At 35.1% G+C, this 13,855-nt stretch overlaps 1 protein-coding gene across 1 annotated transcript; it reads left to right on the plus strand.

Annotated features, from left to right (window-relative positions):
- The first annotated feature begins 1,159 nt into the window (after positions 1–1,159).
- On the plus strand, positions 1,160–13,678 carry Not10 (CCR4-NOT transcription complex subunit 10). Its single transcript, XM_073963030.1, has 8 exons — positions 1,160–1,449; positions 1,513–1,675; positions 11,599–12,015; positions 12,082–12,188; positions 12,244–12,571; positions 12,637–12,710; positions 12,785–13,132; positions 13,199–13,678. Exons 1-8 carry the CDS (start codon positions 1,361–1,363, stop codon positions 13,536–13,538), a joined length of 1,866 nt encoding a protein of 621 aa, XP_073819131.1. The 5' UTR covers positions 1,160–1,360; the 3' UTR covers positions 13,539–13,678.
- The last annotated feature ends 177 nt before the right edge of the window (positions 13,679–13,855 follow it).

The raw sequence follows: 13,855 nt of genomic DNA on the forward strand, positions 1-13,855 counted from the left end.
GTGACAATCAGCTGTATTCTTACTTTTTTTTGTAAATTTAGTTTTCAAAATGTAATAGGGTCTACTCATGAAATTTGAGACTTCGAAATTTGCTACCATAAAGTTCTTCTTTTCACAGTAAACGTGTAATAACAATGACCTTATACAGTTCTGAATGCTTTATATTTACATTTTGATTAAAATTTGTTCTAATTTAGAGGATTTTCAAAATGTATTTATGTTTTTCCTGAACAAATTTTTGGAACGACCCTATTATTCAATATTTATCTTTGACAATTAATTTTCAATAACAACAATGTTGTTTTTGTAAATTTGTTAGTTGTTGTAATTCATGCATTTACCTTATATGAATATGCCTTGGTCTTGCCAATACTGGCATTTGTAAACGCAGGGTTAAAAAGTACTGGAACGAAGATATAAGGCCTGTTCGATAACTTCGCAAGTAAAAATTATTTTCAAGTTCTTGCAACTACTTGCAAGTAATTCTCATTTCTCTTTTACTGAACAAGTTCGAACAGCATTTTGTAAAAGTTTGTACAAATTTTTACAAACTTTTGAGTTATCGTACAGACCTATATTTAGAGAGATAGAGTTTTGTAGAGCTGGCAAACCATCGATATTCCCAACATTAAATATTTTCGATATAATATTTTAAAATATCGATTGCTATCGATACTATAGTTAATTTGTCATCAGCAATGCAATAAAACCTTTTTATTTTTAACAAACTACTTTTCACAACTACTTTCTCACGTCCACAAAACCGAAAAACCGCGTAATTTCTATAGATTTTAGGTTAGGGATTTTTATTTTTGCCTTATTAAGGCGATGTTCGTTGCGCTACAACAACCACATGAAAAAGCCTTTAAATAGTGACCGCTTGCGTTCATAATTTCAACTGTCAAATCCATAGGTTAAACGTCAAATGAAATCCAGATGAGATTTCATTTGACTAGTGTACACGATTTCATGTGTTCTGCAATTTTCCGTTGTTGCAATATTCGTATGAAACAATCAGACCATTTTATTTTACATTTTCTTTTACTATCATGTAAACATTTCAGTGAAATTACTGTTATGGGGTTTCTACACGGTATGTTTTTTACATATTCATGCAAAAAACATACCGTGTAGAAACCCCATTAGTGTGGCCCGGGGCTAAGTAAGCTGAAATTTAGCCGCGAGTCGGTAAAACAGGCGGCGCGCCGCCGCCGATTGGCTTGCATAGACGTAAGCGAGCGAGCCAAAAAAAATCGGTCGACTTCGTTGTCTGGCCCGGAGGAGAAATAAGTTATTCCACTGTAAACTGTAAAAACAAAATTATTTATTATTTTATTTATTATAAACAATATCAAACAAAATGGAAACAACTGAGTCCGTGGAAATTTCTGGAACTTCTGAGGCGCTTGACTACCGCTTGTTAACAAAAGCAAGTGATGCATTTGATTTGTGTGTAATTGCTAGAGCCTTTCCACCTTCCCAAAAATTAAATGAGTCCTCTTCCATTTGCAGGGGTAATTACGATGAATGCATCGGAATCTTGCAACAGCTGGAGAATCTAAAAGGGAAAGACAATAAAACTTACCACAACCAAATGGTAGCAAAGTTCTTCAAGGGCAAGTGTAGGAACTATATGGATTTATTGAAAGGGCTTAAAGAACTACATAAAAATGAGGTGAGATTTTTTAATCGTCCAAATCATGGGACAATAACGTTTCTATCGCGAGAAATCTACAAAAAATGTTATACCTATTAGAGGATGTCATATACTGGTTGTTGTATCAAAATAAAACCTAGTAGAATCATAATCATAGGTTCGAGGTGGAGCAGGATGAATGTTTGGACTGGATTCGGATCGACTTGATGTTTTTACCACAGACAGGGCTTACAGTGCTGATCACGCCAATATATATATCTCATGGGCAGGAAGTCCATACTTCCCGAGAGATAGGCTCCGAAAGTTCAAAAAATCCCTTGGTTTTGACGATATGTTTAGTTTAAATCGAAATTTTTTCATATATAGCCGGCCTTCGGCTGGGGATTTAAGACAGGACAGGAACAAATCTCGGCTTAAGACGGGTTTACACGCGCACGCCCGATTTTACCACAGGTAGGTCTCGTTGCCCTGATCACAAAAATATATACATATATCGTCTAGATGTAGTCCATACTTCCCGAGATATAGGCCTTTAAAGTTCCAAAAATATGTAGCCGAAAGCCGGCTAACTAGAGAAAAATTAATAATATAAAAAAAGTTTTGTTTCCATTCCCTAGATTTGCACTTGTCCATAGCAGAAAGTCCTAAATCCCCGGCCGAAGGCCGGCTAATTAGAGAAACATTTATAATTTAAAATAAATTTTTGTTCCCGTTCCCTAGATTTGTCCCTGTCCATAGGAGAAAGTCTAAATCCCCGGGCGAAGGCCGGCTATTGCAAAAGAAAATTATAATTTAAAAGAAAATTTGAAACTTTAATGGCCTATATCTCGGGTCCATACTTCCCGATATCTAGACGATATATACATTTTTGTGATCAGGGCAACGAGACTTACCTGTGGTAAAAATGTCAAAAAAATCGGGCGTGCGCGTGTAAACCCGCGTGTAAACGCGAACAAAATTTTCCTTCAAACCGAAATTTTTTTATCATCGATCCGAATCCAGTCCGTATATTCAACTTATGCCAAAAAAAATAGGGCGTAGCCGGTTGCAGACTCTGTCCATATGTGAATGTATTAAAATCCCGACCGAAGCCCAGCCACCAACGAAAACTTATACATTTTTATTTATTTTACTTGCTTTGTTATTGAAGCCATTTTATAATTTTGAGGCCTATTTATATAATTAGGCCAAACCCTATAACGTGTGCGTTTAAAAAAACAATTTCTCTGTTCCAGAACCAGCAAGAAGCTACTACTTTTTACTACGATAACATTTTTTCCTTTATGTTATCGAAAAAAAAGTAGTCAACATTAGTAGATTCTTGCAGTACAGGAACAGACCAAATATTAATTTGAAATACACCAAGACCTCGCTCATCTTCGAACTTGATCTAAGTTCAGACAAAATACACATGTGCACAAAATTCTCTATCTCAAATCATTCGGAAGATATCGCGATTACAACAAAGGGACGGGCGGAAAGACGGATATGGCTAAATCAGCTTATAGGGTCGCAAATGAATAATTCAATGCGCTTCAAACGGAAAAAGCAAACTCAATATACCCTGCATACTATGGTGGAGGATATAAAAAATAAGACACTCAAACTTAAAACAACGCAACATCGAAAATCGTACGACGCATAGTGAAATGAAAATAGGTATTAACTAAACAACGAACCAAAGCGAGGTCTTGGTGTACATGTATTTTGTTTTTTGAACGCACACGCAACACGCAAAGTTTTAGGTTTTGGCCTTACAAAGAATCCATCTAAATATCATAGCTACTCTAAAGGGGAGTACACACCATCAATCAAAACTGACAGTCGACGTACTTTTACGACAATCATCTGGCAAATAAAAAAATGAAATAAAGGTATTATTTAGAAATTAATAAAGTAATTTTTCAGCCATGTATCCTTTGGACGTTCACGACTTCTGTTGCCTTGTGGGTTTACGAAGAGTGGCCCCACCCAGCTACACTTTATCTTCATTAGTTGTTTGCCAATGGGTAGTTCATTAGATTTTGTCCAGAGTTCGTTGTTGGATATTTTATTAGGCCAAAATATGCGCCAAATTATTCTTAGGAATAATAACGTGGACCTAAACCGACAAATTTTAGGTGGAAAGTTTTTTACCCCAAGGAAGGCTTAATACAAAATTTTAGTCATTTCGGTGGGATATTGAGGCCACAACCTTCAAAGTACCGAAAATCGGGAGGTCCCATTCTATGGGGGTTATATGAAGACGAGGACCTATGCCGACAAATTTCAGGTGGAAAGTTTTATACCCCCAACGATAATTAAATAGCAAATTTCAGACATTTTGGTGGTCTAAAACCTCCAAAGTTCGTGCCAGAGCATGTATTTTAGCTTTATGTATATGCTTCCATCAAAAACGGAATTTCGATTTTCATGTAGGTTACGTCAAAGACATTGAAGAAATAAGACTAGACAAAATGCATGCAACAAAAAAATGTTTATGAAACAATGTATAGAAACATTACCTTTAACAGAAACAATGCAGGTTGCAGGTAATTTAAAATCGCAATCTAGGAGGAATATATAATAGGTACAAAAATGTTTGAGTGTACAATTTTTCTGTTTAAAATTATCTTCAGACAAGTCAATAAAATAGAGAAATGTATAACAACAGCCACAACCTTCAAAATACCGAAAATCGGGAGGTATCGTTCTATGGGTGCTATATGAAGGCATGAACCTAAACCGACACATTTTAGGTGGAAAGTTTTTTACCCCCAAGGATATTTAGACCAAAAATTCTTAAATATATTTTTGCATATGCTCATTTTATGCAGATGTGTAAAAATATGTCAAAATATGCACGATTTGCAAAAATTTCTTGGCCTAATTTGTTTTATTTTGTAATAAAACGAGTTTCTGTCTAATCAGATTTTTTCTACAACCATCCTAACCATATATGCATTTGCATAGGATTCCGGGCATACGTACGTATGACATATCTAAATCATTATTGGAGTAAAAATTATCAATATAAGTGGGAGTTATCCTAAGAGTAATTTAAGGTGTCACAATTGGTTGGAAGGAATTAATCCCATCAAGTGTCATCAACATATGGTACTCACACTTAGTGTTGTTTCTAATTTAATTCTCTCCTTTAAAGGGGAGAGTAGACTCAGGAGTGTAAGAGTATATAAATTTTTTTAAATGTGACCTACGTAGGAGCACTTATAGTCGGAAAGGATATAGGAGGAGTGGTACCTCCTGCAATATACCTTTTAAACTCCTTCACAGCGCAGAACGGACTGAGAACGTATTCGTATATCCTGTATTTATGTATTTAAATATTTAATTAATGTTAACCTTTAAGTTAATATAATTATAGGGATCGATTATCGATAGCAATTATTGTTGAGTGGAGTTGCAAGTTGCCAAAATTACTTTATGTATGACAACCTTCAACTGAAGTTGCGAATCTCAGTTGACGAACCGGCTATTTTTCAGCAAGCAGTTATTTTCAGTTGCAGTGAATATTTTAGAAGAAACAAGGAGTACAATTGAGCGGAAAAAAGCATTTTCTTAACAATTGTTGATTATTTGAATGATTAATTAATTTTGTGTATCAAAAAAATATGGTGAAAATAACAACAAAACAACAGTTTGAAATAGTAATTGATAAGTTGAGTGCAAATCCAATGTGTACATGGGTTCCATCTATACAGCCGACAACACCAGGGAATTTCGTTTTTGAATAAACATTTTTTTTGTTTTGTCTTCTTCAACTTCGAAACGATCCAATTTTCATTTCATTTATTATAAATATCAATACATAGGAAGCCTTATAAGGCCAATTAATAATGCATTGTACAGAAAATTCTATGCTAAAGTTATAATTAAATAACTAAATAATCCATATATTTCATAAGAATTTATATAAAATCATTTTATATATTAGGCTCCCCAGCCAGATGAACATTGCTTAAAAATAAAAGACAATATGATGGTCCTATGGCAGCTAGCTAGATCAAAATGTGAAAAAACTTCTTATCAATTTATTGGGATCAAACGACCATTAATGTAACCTAAGAGTTTGTCTCTGAACGAGTTATATGAGTACGAAAATAATTTAAGAGGGGTAGGCAAATAATTCCAAAAACGATAAACTCGAACAAAGAATGATTGTTCATAGATAACCGAATGAACCAAAGGGATATCGATTTGAATATTGCGAGTCGAGTTGATGAATGAAAATTCATTAACAAGAACTGCAGGAGAAGACGTTTTCATAATTTTATAGAATTGTAGAACCAAGCGGAGGTTAATATAATCACGAAATGAACACCCCAGAAAAGTATATGCACATTGCAATACACGGGTATGCTCATGCAATTTAATACCAAACACATAGCGTATAACTTTTCTGAAAAAATTTTGGCCAATTTGTGCTCTATCAAGTGGCTAACTTCCTTCAATACGTTCGACAATGTAGATTTTGGAAACTTCCCTCCGCAAAAAATCCAGTTGGGTTGACATCAGCAATACAACATTTCATCTCAGTTGTGCTGACAATTGACAACGCAACTCAAGTTTAGTGGCAATGCATAATCGACCCTATAGTCATTCCTTTATATTTTATCTTAGTCGGGGTATCGAATGAAAATAGGCTATATAATTTTTTGAAATTCCGTGTTGATCTGGAGTTATAGCATCAAAACCGGAGGTACCTCCAAACAAATTAGATTTTGTATGCAAATATCTTTAGAACTGTTACATAAACAATCTCCAAATGTGGTATTTGTGACCGAATTTGATGTAGAAATAAGGGGTCGATCATCGATAACAATTATCGTTGAGTGGCGTTGCCAGTTGTCAAAATTTATCCACGTATGGCAACTCTCAACTGAAGTTGCGAATCTCAGTTGACGAAGCGGCTGTTTTTCAGCAACCACCAATTTTCAGTTGCAGTGAACATTTTCGAAGAAACAAGAAGTAAAATAGAAGGAAAAATAAACATTTTGTTAACAATTATTGATTCTTTGCATCATTAATTAATTTTGTGTATCAATATGGTGAAAATAACGACAAAGCAGCAGTTCGAAATATTAATTGATAAACTGAGTGAAAATCCAAACTTAGCCCGAGGAGTTCGGGAGTTTTGGTGAAACCTAAGCCACAGCGGATGAAGCGTGGAGGTCCATTTCAGACAGTTTAAACAGCCATGAACCTCGAACACCTGAAGAGTGGCAGAGTCTGGATTCACTTTAAAGCAAAGTTGAAAAAGAAAATGCCTCAAAATAAAATAAGCTTCAACGACACTGGTGGTGGTCCATCAAAATAAGTGAATTTATCGCCTTTGGAGCGGACAGCAGCAAGTCTTTTGCAAATGAATTTGGTGACAAATACAGTAGGTTCAGTTTAAGTACAAATGACGAACATCATCCATCTATATAGCCAACTACACCAGAGAATTTCGTTTTTGAATAAAAATGGTTTTTATTTTGCCTTTTTTTCCTCCTCTGTCAACTTCGAAACGATCCAATTTTGGCCCAATTTGTCCTCTATCAAGTGGACAACTTCCTTCAATACTCTCGACATGACATGACCATGGGACTTTTGGAAACTTCCGTCCTCCAAGAATCGCAACGCTGCGCACACTTTTAAAAGTGGGGGTATTCCTGTTGATCTGTAACTTTCTTTGAAGTCATCCTTTAACGTTTCCACAACGTAAACTACGGCATCCTTTGGCAATCCAAAATACGCCTTAAACCTGAGATAATTTACTGATTATACAGATCTTTCCACGTGATCATCAGCTTACAGTGCAGATGGCAATTCCAATGGATTCGACTTGTCCCTCAAATTTCTTCTAATAGATGCAATGTCCTGTATATTTTCTTCATCATCAAAAAATAATTCCACCGAACTTATCATTTTTGGGACAGCAAATAAAACTTGACGATCCGAAGATTCAATGGGCAGGTTATATTCCAATCTTGGGTTGTTTTCCACATTTGCTCGAAAACTCAGCCAAAATATTAAAATATTGTCCAGAATACACAAAAGAGTTGTCCAAAGCGCAATTATTTTTAAATTTTTTTTTTTTTTTGGCGAATATAGGTCACAAGTTTGAAAAAAAACACTGATCGATAACATGTTTATCGACCACCCAGTTGAGTTGACATTAATGGTACAACATTTCGTCTCAGTCGCGCAGACAACTGACAACGCAACTCAAGTTTAGTGGCAATACAAGATAGACCCATAAATTTATCGAATTATATTCAAATCGGTTCAGATTTGGATATAACTCCTACACACATATATTTTCGGCCGACTACTTTATTTTATGCACCAAACACGCTATTTATGTCAAATTTCAATGAAATTTGGAATGTGTGACGGAATTTGGTCTAGACATAAATGTGTCAAATTATATCGAAATCGGTCCAGATTTGGATATAGCTCCCATATTTATTTTCGGCCGATATCCTGTATTTTATGCACCAAATACACTATGTATGTCCAATTTCGCTGAAATTTGGAATGTCTGAAGGAATTTAGTCTAGACATAAATGTGCCGAATTATATCGAAATAGGTTCAGATTTTGATATAGCTCCCTTATATATTTTAGGCCGATTTCCTGTATTTTCAATTCAATTTTTCAATTCAATTCAATTTATTTTCATATTTTATGCACCGAACACGCTATGTATGCCCAATTTCGCTGACATTTGGAATGTCTGACGGAATTTGGTCTAGACATAAATGTGCCAAATTATATCGAAATCGGTTCAGATGTGGATATAGCTCCCATGTATATTTTCGGCCGATTTATTGTATTTTATGCATCAAACACGCTATTTATGTCAAATGTCAATGAAATTTGGAATGTCTGACGGAATTTGGTCTAGACATAAATGTGTCAAATTATATCGAAATCGGTTCAGATTTGGATATTGCTCCATATATATTTTCGGCCGATTTCAAGTTTTTGTTACGTATGTCCACAAATAATTGAGATAATATCTCAATTATTTTATCAGATAGAGTGATTACCACAGACAGACGGACGGACATGCATATATCGATTTAGAATTTGCCCGGATCAAGAATATTCAATGGTCTGTCCAAACGTATGTATTTTGTAAATAATAACACTGTGCAACACGAACAAATTAATCATATTCTGACACTGTATCGCGATAGAAGCCTTAAAAAGAGAATATACGTATTTTGTCAGGCTCATATCTTCCAAATCGTTAAGAATTTTGATTTACTAACAAAGGCAAAAATTCACTGTTTTATCATTGCATTATTTACAAAACACGTTAACATTACTGAACATGTACTCATTTGTGCACGCCACTTTATAGGGTCACAAATGATTATCCAATGCTTACGAACTGAAAAAGAAACTTAATATACCCTCCATACTATATAACTACAGGTTATAAAATATGTCATGCCATATTCACAGTATAGATTTTTTGGGCATATATTTTTCTAATTGAATTAAGTATTCAACGTTAATTAGGTATTTAAGTAAAGGGCTGCGGAATTTTGTTCTAAAGCAGCATTCCGCAGCTCTTTACTCGCAAGCAAGCAAAGAGAGCTTTTCTCTCCACTCACCAATTGAAAAACCATGCACTGACAACAGTGTTTGCTCAAATTGTTGTTGTTGTGTGCCGATTGCTGTTCCAAACACTTCCCAGACCGATATAGGAAATAAATCTTTCAATTCACAGTTCGTTTGTGTTTTTTAGTTCTGATGTTCAAAGTTGATAAACAATCTCGTTTTTTCTTGGAGAAAATAAGTAGATCCGGTACACCCAACTCTCTAAACATACATGTATTCAAAAGTTACCACAACTCATTTAAATAATTTTCCGTATTTCCTGATGTCTTCAAATCATTGAAAATCCTGCCTTAATAGATGTCAACTTCTCCGATATCCTCAAAATGCTCTCTAGAGAATCAATTTTTAAATTAACCCAAAAATCAATTCAAAAACATTCCATGTAATATACAGTTAGACGACAAATGTATAGAGATGGACAGTGGGTGAATACCCAATGGGTAAATAATCGGTAAATTGGGTAAATACCCATTTGTGGGTATTTACTATATTGAATCGCCAATACAACATCTTACACCCTATTTCTGGGTTTAGGATGTGAAATCGTTTCAAAATGGATAGTTTTATAATACTTTAAACAAGTGGGTAAATACTTGGGTAAATAACCGAGTATTTACCCAAATGATGGGTAAAAACTCTTTAACTGCCGAACCACTTGACGTAGCTTGACGAAATTTGGCTCAAATCTTATTTATATCAAAAGAACATCTGGTATTGAAAATGGGTTCTCTGGGTCCATGTTTTGGTATAGCCCCCATATAGCCGTACCTCCCGATTTAAGGTATTTCTCACCTATTAGCCACATTATACAATCATATTGGCTGAAATTTGGCACAGAGAGTCCTCAGTGAGTATAAAATATCTTTGCAAAATTTTGTCAGCGTAGGTCCACGTTTTCTTATAGCATCCATATAAGGGTACCCCGATTTCGAGTATTTACCCAAATATAGGGTAAAAACTTTTTATCTGCCGAACCACTTGACGTAGGTTGACAAAATTTGGGTCAAAACTATCTCATATCAATAGTATTAAATGTATTGAAAATGGAGTCCCTGGGTCCATGTTTTGGTATAGCCCCCATATAGCCGTACAACATTATACAACAACATTATACAACCAAATTGGCTGTAATTTGGCGCAGTGAGTCCTCAATGAGTATAATATATCCTTGCAAAAATTTGTCAACGTAGGTCCACGTTTTCTTGTAGCTCCCATATAAGGGTACCTCGATTTCGAGTATTTACCCAAATGTAGGGTAAAAATTCGTTATCTGCCGAACCACTCGACGAAGACTGACAAAATTTGGCACAATGAGTTCTCAATATGTGCCACATTTTGTCAGCCTCCGTCAAGTGGTTCGACAGTTAAAGAGTTTTTACCCACTTTTGGGTAAATACTCGAAATCGGGGTACCCTTATATGGGGCTACAAGAAAACGTGGACCTACGTTGACAAATTTTTGCAAGGATATATTATACTCATTGAGGACTCACTGCGCCAAATTACAGCCAATATGATTGTATAATGTGGCTAATAGGTGAAAAATACCTTAAATCGGGAGGTACGGCTATATGGGGGCTATACCAAACATGGACCCAGGGACTCCATTTTCAATACCTTTAATACTATTGATATGAGAAAGTTTGAGCCAAATTTCGTCAGCCTACGTCAAGTGGTTCGGCAGTTAAAGAGTTTTTACCCATCATTTGGGTAAATACTCGGGTATTTACCCAAGTATTTACCCACTTGTTTAAAGTATTATAAAACTATCCATTTTGAAACGATTTCACATCCTAAACCCAGAAATAGGGTGTAAGATGTTGTATTGGCGATTCAATATAGTAAATACCCAAATAAATACCCGGTAAATACCATCTCTACAAATGTATTGCATATTTTGACGGAATATTGTTTTGAGGACTAGATTTGTACAAGAACCGGATAGTTTTTACATAATTTGTTTCCATAAACGAAAAATTATTACGAATTTTTTTTACAATTTTCTTTGCAATACATTTCTTGTCTAACTGTATATTTATTAACTACAAAGAAATAATGCCAAATCTGTGATTGAGATGCAAAATATACTGCATCGTCGCTGCGTCATGTCCTTATAAAAATCATGATTTGTTTTACGTAAAAAGATGGAGTCCGATATAACTTTCCCTCATGATTCATCGACTTCTTTGGCCACAAACATTTTGCTGGGATGTTTCTAAAAATTCATTTGTTGTACTTCTTGTTCTTTTAAGATAAATGTAAAATTGAATTTGTGAAAGGATTAATATTTAGACGATTTAATCAAACACATCTTCATTCTTTACAGACAACTAGAAGTCCATCTACAAAAACGTCTAACATCACAACATTATCTCCGGTGTCCCCGGTGCCATTATACAACATGGCAGTTATTTACTATCATCGGCATATGTATCAGACGGCTATAGACACTCTGCAACATGTTGTAGATAAAATCGATTCGTATGATGTGAATATTATAGGAATGATTGGTGTTCTCATGTTACGTCTGCTACAGGCTACTAATCAGCCTCGAAAAGCGTACTGTTTCCTGGAGGAGATACTACGCCATTTGAGTATTAACATAAATACATTAGCAGCAGACGAGTGCAATGCCCAAGACTCCTCACCAAGGTTAGAAGAGAAGTTTAGCAAGCCCTTGAAGTTGTTATCCTTATTAACCCACGTGGTAAACCGAAAAATTATACAAGTCCCAGAAGATGGCGTAAGTTGTAAAAAATAATTTGTTATTGAATTAATTTATCGCACAATAACTGTATAAATGTTGCAGTCCCCGGAATTTGCGGCACTCAAAGCACATCAATATTATATAATGAAAGATTTTCAAATGGCAGCTAAGCAATTAAAAAAAATTAATGTGGATTCCTACATGGGCGGGTAAGGCATAACTTAACCTTGGTATCGTGCTCGTAAAGATTTCCTTCATTTTCAGAATTTACAATCATGAATTAAATACCCTAATAGCAAATAATATGGGTGTGATACACTTGCGTGTACGACACTATGCCATCGCCGCAAATTTCTTCCAAAATGCCATAAATTTTGATAAGCACATTGCATCCAACCTGCGCAGTGCCGAATTACATGATATGAGCTCAGCTAAATCGTGTGAAATCTTATATAACTTGGGTATTGCCATGTTGCATTTAAGAAGGCCCAAAGAAGCCTTTCAGTGTTTCTTAGTGCCGTTGAAAACCTACCATAGCAATCCACGATTATGGTTCAGAATTGCTGAGTCTTGTATAATGGAATACGAAATGGTAGGTAAAACATTTCCGAGATTATTTGAGAACTAATAAATTTAAATTTCTTCTTCAATATTAAGAAAAGATCAATGGATGACAAATGTCGAACAAACACCGAGACCAGATCATTATTTTCGAACAGGATTGACTATTCGTAAGTACTAAACCTTATAGAATTCTGAGTTTATGTTCACAATATCGAATCACTATCGTATTATAATCTTACAGACAAAGTAGTCAATCGGCAGCAGTGCCAGAACCAACAATGCCCTTTGCTGCCCTAAGCTTGCGAAATGCCTTAACTTTAACTCGTTTTTATATGTCTCAGCTCTATACACCCCCATCCACAGATGAAATTAACGAAACAACTGAGAGACAAGAATTGAGTTGGCAAAAGACCAGAGACAATAACTTTTGCAATCCATCAGGACCTGTGACAAAAGAATCGTTCGACACAATGTTGTCATCTATATATGCTGCGTATAGTTATGTAAGTCTACGGCTGGGTGATTACGTCACTGCCTTAGAGATGGCCGAAGAACTCCTGAAAATGGAAAATCTGTCTGATGCACATAAGTAAGAAAAAACAATACTGACGCAATTTTAAAGAATGTCCTTGTACATATGTATTAATATTTTCAGAATGCTCGCACATATGTATGCTGGTGAGGCGTTTATAATGATGGATAATTTGACCGAGGCCCGACCGCACTTAGAGCCCACATTTGTTTCCAATTTAAATACTTTCGATTTTGAAACTAAAGATTGGCAGGTCAAATCTTTAGATGCCGCACAGAACGTAGTTAGATATAATTTAGCTGTAGCGTTGACATTACAAGGGGAATTGGAAATGGCCCGCAGTTTGCTCAATACATGTACGCATCCGATAGTATCTCAAAAGGTTTTCAATTTAAAGAAAACCCAAGCAGCCATTGTTGCATCTGCATTACATCAGCAAACAGTGCCTACAAGAATTGTGTAATCTATATACATAAATGTATTTACACTTTCTTTGCTGAGTGTATATATACGTAAAGTGGATAAATAAAGTAATCGAACAGAAGACTTGTTGAAAAGTCTATTTTACAAAATTAAATTAAAATACATGCAATTTACAGCGGATTTATTTGAGACTATTCATTTATTTTGCGCAGTTTTAATTGGTGCTCTTCTGCATTAATTGTCAATACATTTAATGATCTGATTGTTTAAAACTCCAACGTCATGAATGGTGTACCACAAAATGTTAATCGGTACGATGTACTTGATTCGGATCAAGACAAACAAAATCCAAATCAT

The sequence above is a fragment of the Musca autumnalis genome, unplaced genomic scaffold, assembly GCF_047663935.1.
Source record: "Musca autumnalis isolate F117 unplaced genomic scaffold, ASM4766393v1 scaffold_1, whole genome shotgun sequence".
In the NCBI taxonomy this organism is placed as follows: Eukaryota; Metazoa; Arthropoda; class Insecta; order Diptera; family Muscidae; genus Musca; species Musca autumnalis.

What these genes read in the sequence shown, in the direction of transcription:
- Not10 (XM_073963030.1), top strand. Translation starts at nt 1,361, where the DNA reads ATGGAAACAACTGAGTCCGTGGAAATTTCTGGAACTTCTGAGGCGCTT. An exon ending in GTGGATTCCTACATGGGCGG is followed by an intron (nt 12,189 to 12,243) that starts GTAAGGCATAAC and finishes CTTCATTTTCAG; the next exon opens with AATTTACAATCATGAATTAA. An exon ending in GTATAATGGAATACGAAATG is followed by an intron (nt 12,572 to 12,636) that starts GTAGGTAAAACA and finishes TTCAATATTAAG; the next exon opens with AAAAGATCAATGGATGACAA.